This window comes from Lepus europaeus, chromosome 3 (assembly GCF_033115175.1).
Source record: "Lepus europaeus isolate LE1 chromosome 3, mLepTim1.pri, whole genome shotgun sequence".
Lineage (NCBI taxonomy): Eukaryota > Metazoa > Chordata > Mammalia > Lagomorpha > Leporidae > Lepus > Lepus europaeus.
The window spans coordinates 168604748-168621603 of record NC_084829.1 but is presented as its reverse complement, the minus strand read 5'-3'; the positions used below and the strand labels follow the sequence as shown (position 1 = coordinate 168621603).

Below are 16856 nucleotides of genomic sequence, written 5' to 3'. Positions count from 1 at the left end.
GGGATGCAAAGCTGAAGCTTTCTGTGTTTGCTAATGCTTCATTCACGTATGCGTCACAGGCCTAGCCAGGGAGTCGCTGGTGTCATAAACCACAGTAACCTGACCTCAGTGGCAGAATACTGTGACGCGTTTGCGTCTGTCCCAGGTTAGCTACAGGGATCTGGGTTTGTCTTGCAGTCTACCATCTGCTCCTTCAGTATGGCCGAGTCAGGGGATGACTTGCACCCCAGTCACTAAGCACCACCTCTGGCACTCTGCGGTCCCAGGGCTGCGCCAGTGCTTTGCCGACCACTATGTCACCTCTACCTCCAGGAGGTGTCTTTGTCTACAGCTGTGGGGGCATAGCCAAAGTCCGGGCGAGGTCTCATCCGTGAGATGGGGGGGGTTGGAGCCACGTCTGTCGCATTGGCCCCCGGGAGACATGGGGCAGCCGTGGGTATGGGACCTCCAGGGTTTTCAGTGTTTTCCTTTTTTTCCTGGGGTGGGAAGAGGTCAGTGATGTGGGGCGTGTGTCGTCATGCAGGTAATTGTGAATAAAAAGCATTATATTTGGTACATCCCCATAACCATCTTGTGTTTTCAGACTGAAGATGGAAGAACCCCGCAAGACTTTCTCCACTAGCGATGGCTGTGTGAGCGATGTAGTCACAGAAAAGTACCTGGTGAGATCCCAGGAGTCTGCATCTCACGTGCAGCTTGCGTGCTGTGGGCGGTGCTGTGCGTTCCCTCTTGACGGAAACCAGCTTTGCGTGTGGGATGTCGAGGGCCCCTCTCACCAGGTACATCACGCGTTTGTTTCTTGTGAAGCCTAAGCTTGTGCAGGTGTTGCCCCTTCTCGGTTTCTCCATTGCTGTTTGGGCAACACTGGCCCCTGTGGATTCAGCTACCAGCTATGGGAGCAAAATGGTGATAAAATAAAAGCAAATATGTGACCTGGAATACTTTCCTGACATTGCTCCTCACTAAGAACATGAGCAAGAGAAAATTCATTTCAGCCCGCTCTCTAGGCTCTTAAATTCAGATCTCCCGTCTGGCCTTTCTTTTTCAGTGACGTATCAATACTTAAAGAGTACTCTGCAGGGGCCGGCGCCGTGGCGCACTTGGCTAATCCTCCACCTGCGGCGCCGGCATCCCATATGGGCTCTGGGTTCTGGTCCCAGTTGCTCCTCTTCCAGTCCAGCTCTCTGCTGTGGCCCAGGAGTGCAGTGGAGGATGGCCCAAGTGCTTGGGCCCTGTACCCGCGTGGGAGACCAGGAGGAAGCACCTGGCTCCTGGCTTTGGATTGGCGCAGCGCCAGCCGCAGCAGCCATTTGGGGAGTGAACCAACAGAAGGAAGACCTTTCTCTCTGTCTCCCTCACTGTCTATAACTCTACCTGTCAAAGAAAAAAGAAAAAAATGATTACTCCCACAGCTCGAGTGCACATGGTGGTACTCCCTGGACACCCACTGCCCTGTCGTCCCTTCTCTCCCCAACAAAAGCAACAGACTGCCGACCCTGACACCGTGGACGTGGGAATCTTTGCCTAAGCCTGAGCTTTCTCCAGATGGGCTCACGTCTTCGGCACTCCTGTGCTGGTCTCTTTGCTTTACCATACTGTGTATTTCCTCACTGCCGCACTGTGTTACATTTCGTGAAAGACCACGCGTGGTCCATTCTGCACTGGTAAACATTTGTTTGTGTCTGGTTTTGGCTGCCACAGCCATTCCTTTATGTGTCTCTTGGTGTACATGGTGTGCAAACGCCGAGTCACAGGGGATGCATATACTTAGTGGATCATGCCACACCCTTGTCCAGGTGGTTGAACCAGGCCTTCTTCAAATGGTCTGTAAGAGTCTAGTTGATCTGTCTCCTCACTTACACTTGTTCCTTTTAATGTCTTTCCTGCTGGTGGGTGTAGCGGTACCTAATTGTAACATTCAATTCCTTGACGACTAATACCCTTTTCCTCACTTTGTGGCCATTTATATATTCTCTCTCTCTCTCTCTTTTTTTAAAAGATTTATTTTATTTATTTGAAAGACAGTTACAGAGAGAGGTAGAGACAGAGATCTTCCATCCATTGGTTCACTCCCCAGATGGTCGCAACAGCTGGAAGTGCGCCAATCTGAAGCCAGGAGCCAGGAACTTCTTCCAGGTCTCCCATGCAGGTGCAGAGGCCCAAGGACCTGGGCCATCCTCCACTGCTTTCCCAGGCCATAGCAGAGAGCTGAATGGGAAGTGGAGCAGCCAGGACTAGAAGCGGCACCCATGTGGGATGCTGGTGCTTCAGGCCAGGACATCAGCGCCTCAGCGCCGGCCCCGTATCTTCTCTGTGTGTGATGTGTGCTCAAGTCTCCTGCCATTCTCTGCTGGATTATCTTTACTTAGTGTGAAGGAATTCTTTATTTATTATAAATGTAAGCTTTCTGTCACTTTGCATTCTCTAGAGTTTTATGCAAATGGAATTGTACTTCATTCTTTTGTTCTAGCTTCTTTTGCTCAAAAGAATATCAGTATTTGGAGGTTTGTTCACATGGGCGCAGGTGTCAGTTCACTGTTATTGGTAGTACTCTATGGATATACTAAACTTTGTTGAATATTTATTTTAAGTGTTTTTAAAGATTTATTTTATTTATTTGAGAGGCACAGTTACAGATGGAGAGAGGGAGAGACAGACAAAGAGGTCTTCCATCTGCTGGTTCACTCCCCAAATGCCTGGAACAGCCAGAGCTGAGCTGATCTGAAGCCAGGTGCCAAGAGCTTCTTCCGGGTCTCCTATGTGGGTGCAGGGGCCCAAGTACTTGGACCGTCCTGCACTGCTTTTCCAGGCACATTAGCAGGGAGCTGGATCAGAAGTGGAGCAGCCAAGGCTGCTGGAATGCTGGTGCTGTAGGCAGAGGCTTAGCCTACTGTCCCACAGTGCCGTCCCCCTTAAGTGGTTTTCTTTCTTTCTTTCTTCTTTTTTTTTTTAACAAAGAAAACGTCTATGACCATTTAAGTTTGTGTTTTTGTTTTATAAATGTCAAGCAGATCTAGTTGGCTAATAGTATTCTTTAAGTCTTCTATATTCTTACTATGATTTCAGGTTTACTTGTTTTATTAGTTATTGAGAGGGACATATTAAAATCTATGGGTTTGGGCCATAATATCAAAGACACAAACCCCAAAATATAATTGTGGTGAAAGTAATTTAAAAATGATTTGAAGGACATTTACATTTTAAAAAGGAGACTTACTTGGGAAACCTACAAAAACATGAGAGAACATTTCAGAAGCCCTTTTACACAATGGAATAGTCAATAGTGCATGTATTTTTACAAGTGTAAATACTCAAGTATGTCGATGACACAAAATTATGATGAAGATTAGCTGTATTCTTAAATCAGTCAAGGGGCTGGCACTGTGGTGTAGTGGGTAAAGCCGCCGCCTGCAGTGCCAGCATCCCATATGGGCGCTGGTTTGAGTGCTGGCTGCTCTACTTCTGATCCAGCTCTCCGCTGTGGCCTGGGAGAGCAGTGGAAGATGGCGTAAGTCCTTGGGCCCCTGAACCTGCATGGGGGACCTGGAAGAGGCTCCTGGCTCCTGGCTTTGGATTGGTGCAGCTCCGGCCATTGCGGCCAATTGGGGAGGAACCAGCAGATGGAAGACCTCTCTCTCTCTGCCTCTCCTTCTCTCTCTGTGTAACTCTTTTAAATAAATAAATCTTTAAAAAATAATGCAGACAATTTAAATTGGGGGGGGGGGCTACAAAAAAAATCACAAAAAGAAAAACTAAAAAGAAAGCATCAGTATATGAAAAAATCTTGCCTGACAAGATGATGGGCAGTTGTGCGGGGTGCTTGTAGGCGCTGCCCACTCTCCCATCAGTGGTTGTGTTTGGAAACCGTGTGTGCCTTGAGTTGCTGGTGTGTGTCTTTTACGCCGTGGCTTCCTTCGAGAACACATTCATGTCTGTTTTTGCCTGGTCCTGGGCTTTCTGATTCTCGATGATTCAGTACCCATGAGCGCAGTGACTTTCAGTTGCTTGGGGCAACTGGAAATGCATTCTGCATACACGCACACAGGACCGCCAGTTTTCTGGAACAGTCCTGTTGTCGAACGGCAGCACCTTTGTGTACCCTCTTGGCCTATCATGCACGGAGTTATTTTTGAGCTAGTCAGTAACTTCACTGGCTTCTCAGGCAAATGTGACTTCAATCATGAAAAGTGGAATTCCATCAGCTGAAGGAATGCCAGGAGCACATTTTACAACAGGTTTTAGTTACTGATGCATCGCATGGTCAGTCCATTCTTTGGATTTTCCACCAAATGTATTGGGCTGAATGGAAGAAACAGTCTTTATTGGTTACTCGAAACTGAGTTTTAGAGGACTTGCTTGTGTCTAACTCCAAATCTGCCATTCTGATTTAGGTTTCAATGAAATCCGTTTTCTTTTGCAAAGTCCACCTGATTTTCACATGAATATTTATGAGGTGCTTTGGTTTTTCTAGCGATTATACCGGATGAGTCTGGGACAAGTTCCAGAATGCGAGATCCGCCAGGGCCATGAGTTTAGTTGGTAGAGCTGTAGGGGCAGCGTACGCACACACTAGCTTTTCCGTGTTGGATTTGGTGGTCACTGTGCAGTCTTGGACAGTCCAGTCGCCACAGAGAAGACTTCACCAGCCGATTGTTTCCCAAGCCTCTGGCCCATGACGTCTTTGGGCCACTGAGCTCGTCAGATCCTTTACTCCCTGAGGGCGAGTTTCGGAAGGTGAGCAGGTGCTGCAGGAGAGGCCCGAGTGCTTTGTTGTTTGCTCCCGATGCTCCCGTGGGTCTCCGGGTGTTCACTCCAGCCTGACGCAGCTGTCCTCGTGTAACGGGCACCACTCCCCTCTGCCACAGCGCAGCTCTCTGGCTTGTTTTTCAAAGGGGCTGTTGTTGCCGAGGTCTCCGCTCACAGGACGTCCGCAGTGGGAAGGTGGTTTCCAGGTTCGTGTCTCAGGGTTGTGATTGGCACTGGCAGACTACAACTACGGTGAATTTGGTTCTCTTCTATCGGTTTTTGTTCTGTGCGTTTGGAAGCTCTGTGAGCACATAAACGTTTGCTGTGTTGCATCCTCCTGGTGCATTGGCTGCTATCAGTATGAAGCAGCATTAAAAAATTATTTGAATGGCAGAGTTGCACAGTGAAAAAGCAAGAGAGAGTGAGCTCCATCCGCTGGTCCACTTCCCACCTGACCACAAGGGCTGGGGCTGGGGCTGGGGCTGGGCCAGGTCAGGCAAGGCCAAGACAGGAGCCTGGAACTCCATCCTGGTCTCCCATGTGGGTGGTAGGGACCCGGATTCTTGGGCCATCTGCTGCTGCTTTCCCAGGTGCATTGGTAGGGTGCTGGATTTGAAGTGGGGCACTGGGTTTGACCCAGCACTACATGGGGTGCTGACATTGCAGCCTGCTAACCCACAGTGTTGGCCCCCTGAATGCTGGTTTTTAAAAAAACCCTGGTAATATGTATTCTTTTCTCTAAAATCTACTTTGGCTAGATTCTATTATTTTCATGAATGTTACCATTTCCTTTCATTTTTTGCTCCAACCTTTATGTTATGTTACACATCACTGTTGTGCAGCGGTCAGTGATGTCTCAGAGCTTTGGCAGGAAGAAGAGATTTTGCGCATTATTCAGGGGTCACGGTTTTGTGCTCTTGGTTTCCTTGCCTCCACGTGGCCCGAGTGCTAATCTGACATAAACTGTAGCACAGATGCTGTGATGGGTGACCTCAGTTTTGATGTGTTTGGAAACGTTTTTATCTTGCTTTTTTTAAATATTTATTTATTTGAAAGGCAGAGAGAAAGAGAGAGAGAGAGAAAGTCTTCCATCCACTGGTTCACTCTCTAGATGGTCACAGCGGCTGGTGCTGCACCGATCTGAAGTCAGGAGCCAGGAGCTTCTTCTGGGTCTCCCAGGCAGGTTCAGGGGACCAAGCATGTGGGCCATCTTCTACTGCTTTCCCAGGCCATAGCAGAGAGCTGGATCAGAAGTGGTGCAGCCAGGACTCAAACCAGCACCCACATTGGATGCCAGCACTGCAGGCGGCAGCTCTACCTGCTACACCACAGCGCCGGCCCCTATCTTGCTTTGTTTTTGAAAGATACTTTTCCTGGGTGGAGAATCCCAGATCTGCAGTCTTTTCCTCCAATGTTTTATGTTGTCTCCCAGTTTCTCCAAAGAGGAATGTGTTACTGTCCATATATCTGTTCTTGTGCAGGGAATGTGTCATTTTTCTGTGGTTGCTTTTAGTGTTTTCTATTTACCACAAGTTTGAACAATTTGATTGTGGCATATCTTGGTGTAGTTTTCTTCATGCTTCTTATTCCTGTGCTTTTGCGTTTTACTTCTCAAATCAGGAAAACAATCTTGCCATTGCTTTAACATTTCTTACCCCCACCTTTGTGGACCCCACATACCTGCCTCTCAGGCACAGTCGTTTCCACAGCTCATGAATGAACCTTTGTTTTTACCTGGATTTTTTAAAAAAATAAAATCTCAGCGTTACAGAGAGAGAGGGACAGAGACAGGCACACACACACACACACATGCACACAGTGCTTCTATCCGCTGGTTCACTCCCCAGAAGCCACAGCATCTTCTAGGTCTCTCACGTGGGTGGCAGGGGCCTCTTCCCAGGCTGTTTTAGCAGGGAGCTGGATTGGACGTGGAGCATCCAGGCCATGGACCAGCACCCATATAGGATGCTGGCCAGCTTCATCTGCTACACCACAATGCCAGCCCTTGGATTTTTTAAAAAGATTTATTTATTTGAAAGAGTTACACAGAGAGAGGGGGAGGCAGAGAGAGAGAGAGAGAGAGAGAGAGAGAGAGGTCATTCATCTGCTGGTTCACTCCCCAGATGGCTGCAATGGCTCGAGCTGCACTGCTCTGAAGCTAGGAGCCAGGAGCTTCTTCCGGGTCTCCCACGTGGGTGCAGGGGCCCAAGGACTTGGGCCATCTTCTACTGCTATCCCAGGCCATAGCAGAGAGCTGGATCAGAAGTTGAGCATCTGGGGCTTGAACTGGCGCCTGAATGGGGTATAGGCACTGCAGGTGGTGGCTTTACCCGCTACACCACAGTGCAGGCCCCTAGATTTTTTTTTTTTATTGTGTGTGTGTGTTCTATTTATGTAGTTTTTGTTGCTGTGTCTTCAATTTCATCAGTATTTTCTTCTTTAATGTCTAATAAGCTGCCAATTCCACTGAGTGAGTTTTTGTCTTAGTTTAATTTTTATCTCTAGAAACTGCAATGTCTTGATTTGGAGTCTTTAAATTTCTTATGTCTTTACCTTTGGAAGCTATGGAATAAAGTTACGGTAACTGTTACTGTCTCTGTGTAGTAATTCTTTTTTTTAAAAGATTTATTTATTTTTACTTGAAAGACAGAGTTACACAGAGAGAGGAGAGGGAGGGAGGGAGGGAGGGAGAGAGAGAGAGAGAGAGAGAGAGAGGTCTTCCATTTGCTGGTTCACTCCCCAGATGGCCGCAATGGTCAGAGCTGTGCTGATCCGGATCCAGCAGCCAGGAGCTTCTTCTGGGTCTCCCACGCAGGTGCAGGGGCCCAAGGACTTGGGCCATCTTCTGCTGCTTTCCCAGGCCATGGCAGAGAGCTGGATGGGCAGTGGAGCAGCTGCGTCTTGAACCAGCGCCCATATGGGATGGCAGCGCTTCAGGCCAGGGCATTAACCCGCTGCGCCCCAGCACCGGCCCCTCTGTGTCGTGATTCTAACATCTGGGTCAGCTCTGGTTCCTTTCAAGTCCGTCTGGATGACCTGCAGTGTTTTTCTGGTTTCTCATCCCTGATCACCTGGATATTGTTGAGGATTGTTGAGCTGATTTGAGGCCTGGACATCTCCCACCCGGAAGTTCTGTTTGCTCTTAGGAGGCGCCCACCCCCGGGCGCCAGGGACTGAGGCAATGCGTCTGGTTTCAACTCTTGAGGGGCTGTGCTATTTCCTTGGATTTAGGCCTTTTTTGGAGTTTTATTCCAAGCCTAGATAGAGGCTTTCACAGTTTGCTTGTCCTCACCTGAATAGGCTGTGTCCTAAGCAGAAGTTAATTAAAATCCATCATACTGTTTTACAGAAAAAAAAAATAGAGTCCTTAACATTAAAGCAATCAGCACTGTGCACGTTTCAGAAGTGCTGTGTAAGGGGGCGTGGTTCTTTGCCCTTCTCCCGGGACGACGCGTGTGGTGTCAGGTCTGCACCCTTCTGTCACGGCCTGAGGCGACGCGTGTGGTGTCAGGTCTGCACCCTTCTGTCACGGCCTGAGGACGACAGGTGTGGTGTCAGGTCTGCACCCTTCTGTCACGGCCTGAGGACGATGGTGTGGTGTCAGGTCTGCACCCTTCTGTCACGGCCTGAGGACGACGCGTGTGGTGTCAGGTCTGCACCCTTCTGTCACGGCCTGAGGACGACGCGTGTGGTGTCAGGTCTGCACCCTTCTGTCACGGCCTGAGGACGATGGTGTGGTGTCAGGTCTGCACCCTTCTGTCACGGCCTGAGGACGATGGTGTGGTGTCAGGTCTGCACCCTTCTGTCACGGCCTGAGGACGACGCGTGTGGTGTCAGGTCTGCACCCTTCTGTCACGGCCTGAGGACGATGGTGTGGTGTCAGGTCTGCACCCTTCTGTCCCGGCCTGAGGACGACAGGTGTGGTGTCAGGTCTGCACCCTTCTGTCACGGCCTGAGGACGACGGGTGTGGTGTCAGGTCTGCACCCTTCTGTCACGGCCTGAGGACGACGCGTGTGGTGTCAGGTCTGCACCTTCTGTCACGGCCTGAGGACGATGGTGTGGTGTCAGGTCTGCACCTTCTGTCACGGCCTGAGGACGACAGGTGTGGTGTCAGGTCTGCACCCTTCTCCTGGCCTGAGGACGATGGTGTGGTGTCGGGTCTGCACCCTTCTGTCACGGCCTGAGGCGACGCGTGTGGTGTCAGGTCTGCACCCTTCTGTCACGGCCCGAGGCGACGGGTGTGGTGTCAGGTCTGCACCCTTCTGTCACGGCCTGCGGCGACGCGTGTGGTGTCAGGTCTGCACCCTTCTGTCACGGCCTGCGGCGACGCGTGTGGTGTCAGGTCTGCACCCTTCTGTCACGGCCTGAGGACGATGGTGTGGTGTCAGGTCTGCACCCTTCTGTCCCGGCCTGAGGACGACAGGTGTGGTGTCAGGTCTGCACCCTTCTGTCACGGCCTGAGGACGACGGGTGTGGTGTCAGGTCTGCACCCTTCTGTCACGGCCTGAGGACGACGCGTGTGGTGTCAGGTCTGCACCTTCTGTCACGGCCTGAGGACGATGGTGTGGTGTCAGGTCTGCACCTTCTGTCACGGCCTGAGGACGACAGGTGTGGTGTCAGGTCTGCACCCTTCTCCTGGCCTGAGGACGATGGTGTGGTGTCGGGTCTGCACCCTTCTGTCACGGCCTGAGGCGACGCGTGTGGTGTCAGGTCTGCACCCTTCTGTCACGGCCCGAGGCGACGGGTGTGGTGTCAGGTCTGCACCCTTCTGTCACGGCCTGCGGCGACGCGTGTGGTGTCAGGTCTGCACCCTTCTGTCACGGCCTGCGGCGACGCGTGTGGTGTCAGGTCTGCACCCTTCTGTCACGGCCTGAGGCGACGGGTGTGGTGTCAGGTCTGCACCCTTCTGTCACGGCCTGAGGCGACCCGTGTGGTGTCAGGTCTGCACCCTTCTGTCACGGCCTGCGGCGACGCGTGTGGTGTCAGGTCTGCACCCTTCTGTCCCGGCCTGAGGACGACAGGTGTGGTGTCAGGTCTGCACCCTTCTGTCACGGCCTGAGGACGACAGGTGTGGTGTCAGGTCTGCACCCTTCTGTCACGGCCTGAGGACGATGGTGTGGTGTCAGGTCTGCACCCTTCTGTCATGGCCCGAGGCGACGGGTGTGGTGTCAGGTCTGCACCCTTCTGTCACGGCCTGAGGCGACGCGTGTGGTGTCAGGTCTGCACCCTTCTGTCACGGCCTGAGGCGACGGGTGTGGTGTCAGGTCTGCACCCTTCTGTCACGGCCTGAGGCGACGCGTGTGGTGTCAGGTCTGCACCCTTCTGTCACGGCCTGCGGCGACGCGTGTGGTGTCAGGTCTGCACCCTTCTGTCACGGCCTGAGGCGACGCGTGTGGTGTCAGGTCTGCACCCTTCTGTCACGGCCTGAGGCGACGCGTGTGGTGTCAGGTCTGCACCCTTCTGTCACGGCCTGAGGCGACGCGTGTGGTGTCAGGTCTGCACCCTTCTGTCACGGCCTGAGGCGACGCATGTGGTGTCAGGTCTGCACGCTCAGCTCCATCGGTGTCTCGGCTTCTCAGACGGGAGCCTGTGCGATGGAAGCACGCTGGACGCTGGGACCACCCCCGCCTCCATTGTCTTCTGTGTGGTCTTTCTAGCTCCATTCTCAACTGTCTTGGTTGCTTTCTTTTAAAAAAACTATTTATTTTCACTTTATTTGAAAGAAATGGAGGGAGAGAGATCGATCTTCCATCTGCTGGTTTACTCCCCGTTCTCAGCAGCTGGGACGGGCTAGGCCAAAGCTGGGAGCCAGGAACGCCGTCTGGGTCTCCCACGTGGGCGGCAGGGTCCAAGCTCTAGGGCCAGCGTCTCCCAGCATGCGCATTAGCACAGGACTGGGTGGAAGTGGAGGAGCTGGGGCCTGAAACAGGCACTGGGCTCTGGGGAGCAGACGGCCCGAGTGGCGCCTTCACTGCCGGGCCATATGCCTGCCCTCGGCTGCTTCCCAGTGCCGTCAGAGAGGACGGTACACCATTCGTTCTTTGTTCTGGTCAGGAGGGTGGCTGCGGTTGAACCAGCCAGGCCCCAGAAGTGCCGTCAGAGAGGACGGTACACCATTCTTTCTTTGTTCTGGTCAGGAGGGTGGCTGTGGATGAACCAGCCAGGTCCCCAGAAGTGCCGTCAGAGAGGACGGTACACCATTCGTTCTTTGTTCTGGTCAGGAGGGTGGCTGTGGATGAACCAGCCAGGTCCCCAGAAGTGCCGTCAGAGAGGACGGTACACCATTCGTTCTTTGTTCTGGTCAGGAGGGTGGCTGTGGATGAACCAGCCAGGTCCCCAGAAGTGCCGTCAGAGAGGACGGTACACCATTTGTTCTTTGTTCTGGTCAGGAGGGTGGCTGCGGTTGAACCAGCCAGGTCCCCAGAAGTGCCGTCAGAGAGGACGGTACACCATTCGTTCTTTGTTCTGGTCAGGAGGGTGGCTGCGGATGAACCAGCCAGGTCCCCAGAGGTGCAGCTTCGCTTGTCTGTTCCGTGGTGTCTCCCACATCAAACCGTCTGTCACTTACTAATGTCGACCTGGACGGCCTCAGCTTGCCACGGGCCGAGCACCCAGGCCCTATCCCAGCCTCACCCCATCTTCTTTTCCCGGGATTTCCACCTGTACTGCCGACTCCCTTGCTTTTGTCCCTCCCTCCATGCTGCCTCTTCCTTTGACGCTGGGGTCTCCCGTTTGTCACGTCTCTCCATCTCCATTGCCACAGCCTTCCTTCAGGGCTGTGTCTTCGCGAGCTCCCACCTGTCGCTCCCACCAGAACCCCACTCTCGTCTCTTCTCCATGCCTGCGGCAGCGCTGGGCTCCTGAAAGGCAAACCTGGCCGGTGTACTCCTCTGCCTGTGAGCTTCTGCTGGCTTCCAGTTTCCTTGGGCTCTTTCAAGGCCCTGGCCCCGCCCCGGCTTCGTCTTGCTGCTTGGCTCCACCCGTGGTTTCGTGCCTATGCCTTGCTTTGCCAACAACTGGGAGGGTCGCTGCCTCTTGTGAACGCCTGCTCTTTAGTTGTCAGCTTGGTAGGGACATTCATTAATAAATAATGAAGAAACACAAGGATGAGGTAGCCCACCTCCTTTTATTACTGTGTGGTACCGAGCAACAAGGAAGTGGTTAACTTGGGAACAATTTAGGAGTACACACAGACATTTTAATGAAATAATTAAAAATGAGTATGTGAAATAAGTGTATTTGAAAAATCCAGCCTACTTAAGGGTTTGGGTTTGAGTTTCATTGTTACACTTTTTACTTTTCCATGTTATGGACAATCCGTGTGCTTGGTTTCAGCTTCTAACCCTACATGGACACTGTCAGTCAGTCACTGCCCTGGCTTTTGGGAACAGAGTGAATCCCCTTCTGCTCTGCTCTGGAGCCCTGGACTGTGTTATGGTGTGGAACCTGGACGCGTGCAGAAAGAAGCTGCTCCAAGGTAAACGCAGAGGGGTAGCTCGCGCTTGGGAGACCTGGCAGTGCAGGGTGTGGGCTCCTTTGTCGCTCCCTTAACTGCGTGCACACCTCTGGGCTGGACGCTCTGTATGGCAAACACCCCAGCCACTCAGACTCTCCGACCCGTCTGTGTGTTCAGCTGATGCCATAGGTGCATTAGTTTTATTCTTACGTATTTTCTTATTTTAAAAACTGTGAATTTTGCGGACATTTGAAAACCTGTAGGAAGCTGAGACATCTCCGTACCCAGCAGGTGTTTGCGGGGTACCTGCTGCGTTCCAGGGTCAGGCAACATGGAGGCCAATAGGGCTTCCTCCTGACCTCTGTGGAAAGATAGAGATGGAGAGAGACAGGGAGGAAGAGAGGGAGGGACAGGCAAGGGAGGGAGGGAGGGAGAGAGAGAGATATATCGATCCATCGATCAATCGATCAAGGCGTTTTTCCCTCTGCTGTTTCGTTTCCCAAATGCCCATAACAGCTGTGACCAAACCAGGCTGAAGTCGGGGGCCAGGAGCTCCATCTGGGTCTTCCAAGTACCTGGGCCATCGTTTGCCGCCTCTGCGGGATGTATGTTAGCAGAGCTGGCGTCCGAAGTGCGTGTGGGACTCTAACCCAGGGACTGCTGCACTCGGCCACGTACTGCTTGGAGCGGGACAGACAGACAGACAGTCCGTGAATAGGAGTGAGGGCTGTGATACCCATACAGGGAAGTCTGCGGAGAGCAGCAAAGGCGCTGGCACGAAGGTTGGAAGTGTAGTGTGGGGTCCCCGAGGCTGTGGGGGAGGGTGCCATGGTGGCCGGGCTGATGTCTGGGCAGAGGCGTCTGTGTGTGCCAGGCTGTGTGAGAGGGGCCGGGCCTGGAGGAGTGTGAGCGTGGAGCTGAGGGTGTGCTTGTGTGGTTGGAGCGTGGATCTTCTTGTTCAGGTGGAGCGGAATCTGATACGGTTATGTCGAGGATTTGTAGATTACTCCCCCAAAGTGCCCAGTGACCATAGAGTGTGTGTAGTGTACCCCGCGGTAGTCGTAGGCGGCTGCTGTCACACAGCACGTCACCGCTGGAACGCACGCCGCTCCGTGTGCACACCTCCCGTGTCCTTGTGCCTATTCAGCCCTCCCAGAGTTGGTTTTGAAGTTGCTTTTGAGAGCCTCACGTGGACTTTGACCTGAGAGTTCTGTTCCCAGGGTAGGACGGAAGCCCAGGCCTGAGGTGTGCCCCACGCTCTTGTGGCATCCAGCGCCGTCTGTCGGTGCAGGCAGCTTTCTGACTGGCTGTGCTGCAGCTGACCTGGGCCCTGCAGGGCTGGCCCTGGGCCTAGGCGAGCTCATCCTCACCCCCACCTCGGCGTTTGTGGGAGAAGTGCTCCTCACAAGCCACACGCTGTCGGCCCCAGCCCTGCGGCCGGCACAGGAGCTCCGGCACGGTGAGGTTTCTCTAGCATCTGTGGCTGGAGAGCTACATTGATTGGAGTTTGTGCTTAGACTGAGAGGATTGTATGTGTCCAGTGACCTCTGCAGTGCCGTGTCAGAGGTCAGACTCCCACGCTGTTGGTCACTTGTTCCTGGTCTCCAGTTTCTTTTTTTTTTTTGACAGGCAGAGTGGACAGTGAGAGAGAGACAGAGAGAAAGGTCTTCCTTTTGCCATTGGTTCACCCTCCAATGGCCGCCGCGGTAGGCGTGCTGCGGCCGGCGCACCGCGCTGATCCGATGGCAGGAGCCAGGTGCTTCTCCTGGTCTCCCATGGGGTGCAGGGCCCAAACACTTGGGCCATCCTCCTCTGCACTCCCTGGCCACAGCAGAGAGCTGGCCTGGAAGAGGGGCAACCGGGACAGGATCGGTGCCCCGACCGGGACTAGAACCCGGTGTGCCGGCGCCGCAAGGCGGAGGATTAGCCTAGTGAGCCGCGGCGCCGGCCCCTGGTCTCCAGTTTCTTAACACTGGAGTGTGGGCTTTTCCTCTCTTGTGTCAGAAATACCATCCCCACACCCTGACCCCTTGCTTCCCCTGTTGCTGGTTTTACCAAGCCCTTTGGCCTTTAGCAACGTCCACGTGCTGACAGTGGTCTCTCCTTGGCTCTTGCTGAGCCCTCTCCCCAGCTCTCGGCCTCTTGGACACCTGCCCAGGCTGCCTGATAACTTCACAGACTTAACCTGCTCTCGTCCATCTTCCCCGGATGGACCTCCCTCCTGCAGCCTTCCCAGGGCACCCACTGTGCACACCTGCACTCCTCACACCCACACCATCACAGAGTCTGTTTCACCATCAGAGCACAGTCAGTCTGGGTGGTTCTCCCATCCCCGCCGCTGCCACCCGTTCCTCGTCCTCCCCACCCAGCATTTCTGAACGCAGCGGCCAGGGAGTCGTTTCGAGCTCAGTGTGATGAGTTGTGCCTCAGCGTGTGCCCTCCCACCTCACACGCAGCTGGAGCCAAGCGGCCATAGGCCCCAGCCAGCCTCGTGGGCGGTCCAGGCACAGTTCTGCCCAGAGGCCTTTGCAGCTGTGGCTCTGTCTCCATCAGGGTCACTGGCGGACCTGCAGAGGTCTCCTTTGCTGGGAGCCCTTCCTGCATTTTGCCGTGCATGCTCACCCCCCTGCCTGCTTTGCTTCTCCTCACAGTGCTTGCTCCCTTCTGGCATTCTGGGTACGTTGTTCATGTGTCGTGTTCACTGCTATCTAAGTACCCCTTGAAGACGGGGTTTCTCTCTGGGCAGCTGGCGGATATGTCCCTGGTTCCTAGGAAGAGGCTGGCATAGTGCAGGCACTACTGACGATCCCCTGAGGGAACCACGAGCCCCGCAGTGCGTGGACGCCATGTTCCTCTGGATGGCCCGTCTGCGCTAGGCTGTGGGAACCTCTGACTGTGGACATTGCCTGGTGTGCATCAGCAGTGTGCGAGTGACTCCGGCCCACGTTTCTGGGATGTTCGGGGCACGACGCGTCTTTGAGTTGCTCGGGGCATAGCATGTCTGAGCTGTTCAGGACACTCGTGTCTGCGGGCTGTTCGGGCACAGCAGTGAGGGTGTGTCCCTGTCCAGTGTGGCTATGGCTGACTTTGCTGGAGGCTGTAGGTTATCTGGCCTGCCTTGCTCCACACACTTGTCGTTTTTGTGGGCTGCACAGGTCGGCTTGAAGATGTCCAGAGGCCAGGACTCAGATGGACACACTATCTTCTCTGTCCCTCTGACATTGGCCAAAGCAAGCTCCACAGCTGAGGCTGGACTTGGGGTCCACACAGGGAGAAGGACTTCACGTGGGTCAGTCTCATGGCCCCCGCATGTGAGCTCAGCCCAGAAGGGCTACCTGCTCATGACCCTGCCTGGTCACCTCCCTTCCACACGTCCTGGATTCTGATGTCTTTGGAAGAATTCCGTGTTTTTGATGCCCCCAAGGAGCCCAAGTCAAACAGACGCCTGCAGTTCCCCCTGTAACTGTGGAACACAGTGCCGCGTCGTCAGCACTTCTCTCTGACACGAACCTCGAACTTGTTCTAGGACTGACTCCTCGAGCAACTGTCTTGGGCACCCTTTTGGGAAAGGTACTGTGCTTAAGGTTTGGCCCGGATGATCACGCTGTGGCAGTGGGTGCTGGAAACAGAATACTGGTGCGAGATACTGAGGTAAGACCTAACATCGCCACGACATTGGTGGAGCACAAGGCCGAGAGCCTGGCTGCCTTTTATTTATTCTTTTCTGCCCTCCCATTGTTTTAATTTTTATTTGATAAATATAAATTTCCAAAGTACAACTTTTGGATTATAGCAGCTTTTTCCCCCCATAACCACCCTCCCCCCCACAACCATCCCCTCTCCCACTCCCTCTCCCATTCCATTCTTCATCAAGATTCGTTTTCAATTATCTTTATATACAGAAGATCAGCTTTGTATATACTAAGTAAAGATTTCAACAGTGTGCACCCACACAGACACACAAAGTATAGAGTACTGTTTGAGTACTAGTTTTACTGTTAATTCTCATAGCACAGCACACTAAGGACAGAGATCCTTCATGAGGAGTAAGTGCACAGTGACTCCTGTTGTTGATTTAACAATTGAGACTCTCGTTTATGATGTCGGTGATCACCTGAAACATGTTTGCCCTCCCATTTTAAACAACATTTTAAATTTTTAAGAGATTAGGAAAACCAAATGAAAATTTATCTTGTAGCTGGAAAGCCACTGGAATCAGATGCTGCTGTTCATGAAGTCATAAGAACTGTACATGAAATATGGGTGTTAGGGACGGTTTTAAACAAGCAGGTCTAGCAGAACTCTGACTTCTTGGGCGTCTACCTCAGAGATCTCTCCAAAGCCCTCCTAGCAGAGGGCTTTTGTTGCCCTCCTTTCTCAACGTTTATTTCCATCAAGAACCAGACTTTCCTCAATTCTTTCTTTTGTAAAATTTAAAATTTTTTATCTGAAAGGCAGAGTTACTGAGAGATAGGGAAAAACAGAGAAGGTGAGGTGAGAGAGAGAGCAAGGTCTTCCATCTGCTGGTTCACTCTCTAGATGGCTGCAGTGGCTGGGGCTGGGCCAGGCTGAGGTCAGCATCTCAGAGCTTCTTCCAGGTTTCCCATGTGGGTGCAAGGGGCCAAGCACTTGTGCCATCTTCTGCTGCTTTCT

General features: G+C 52.9%; 1 protein-coding gene across 1 annotated transcript in view; it reads left to right on the top strand.

Moving 5' to 3' along the window:
- The window catches only part of WDR27 (WD repeat domain 27), a 200860-nt gene that overhangs the window by 17703 nt on the left and 166301 nt on the right, over positions 1–16856 (top strand). Inside the window, exons 2-4 of the mRNA XM_062187037.1 lie at positions 584–779; positions 12083–12224; positions 15730–15854. Coding sequence (XP_062043021.1) covers positions 591–779; positions 12083–12224; positions 15730–15854 — 456 coding nt within the window. The 5' untranslated portion in view covers positions 584–590. The remainder of the gene's footprint in view (positions 1–583; positions 780–12082; positions 12225–15729; positions 15855–16856) is intronic.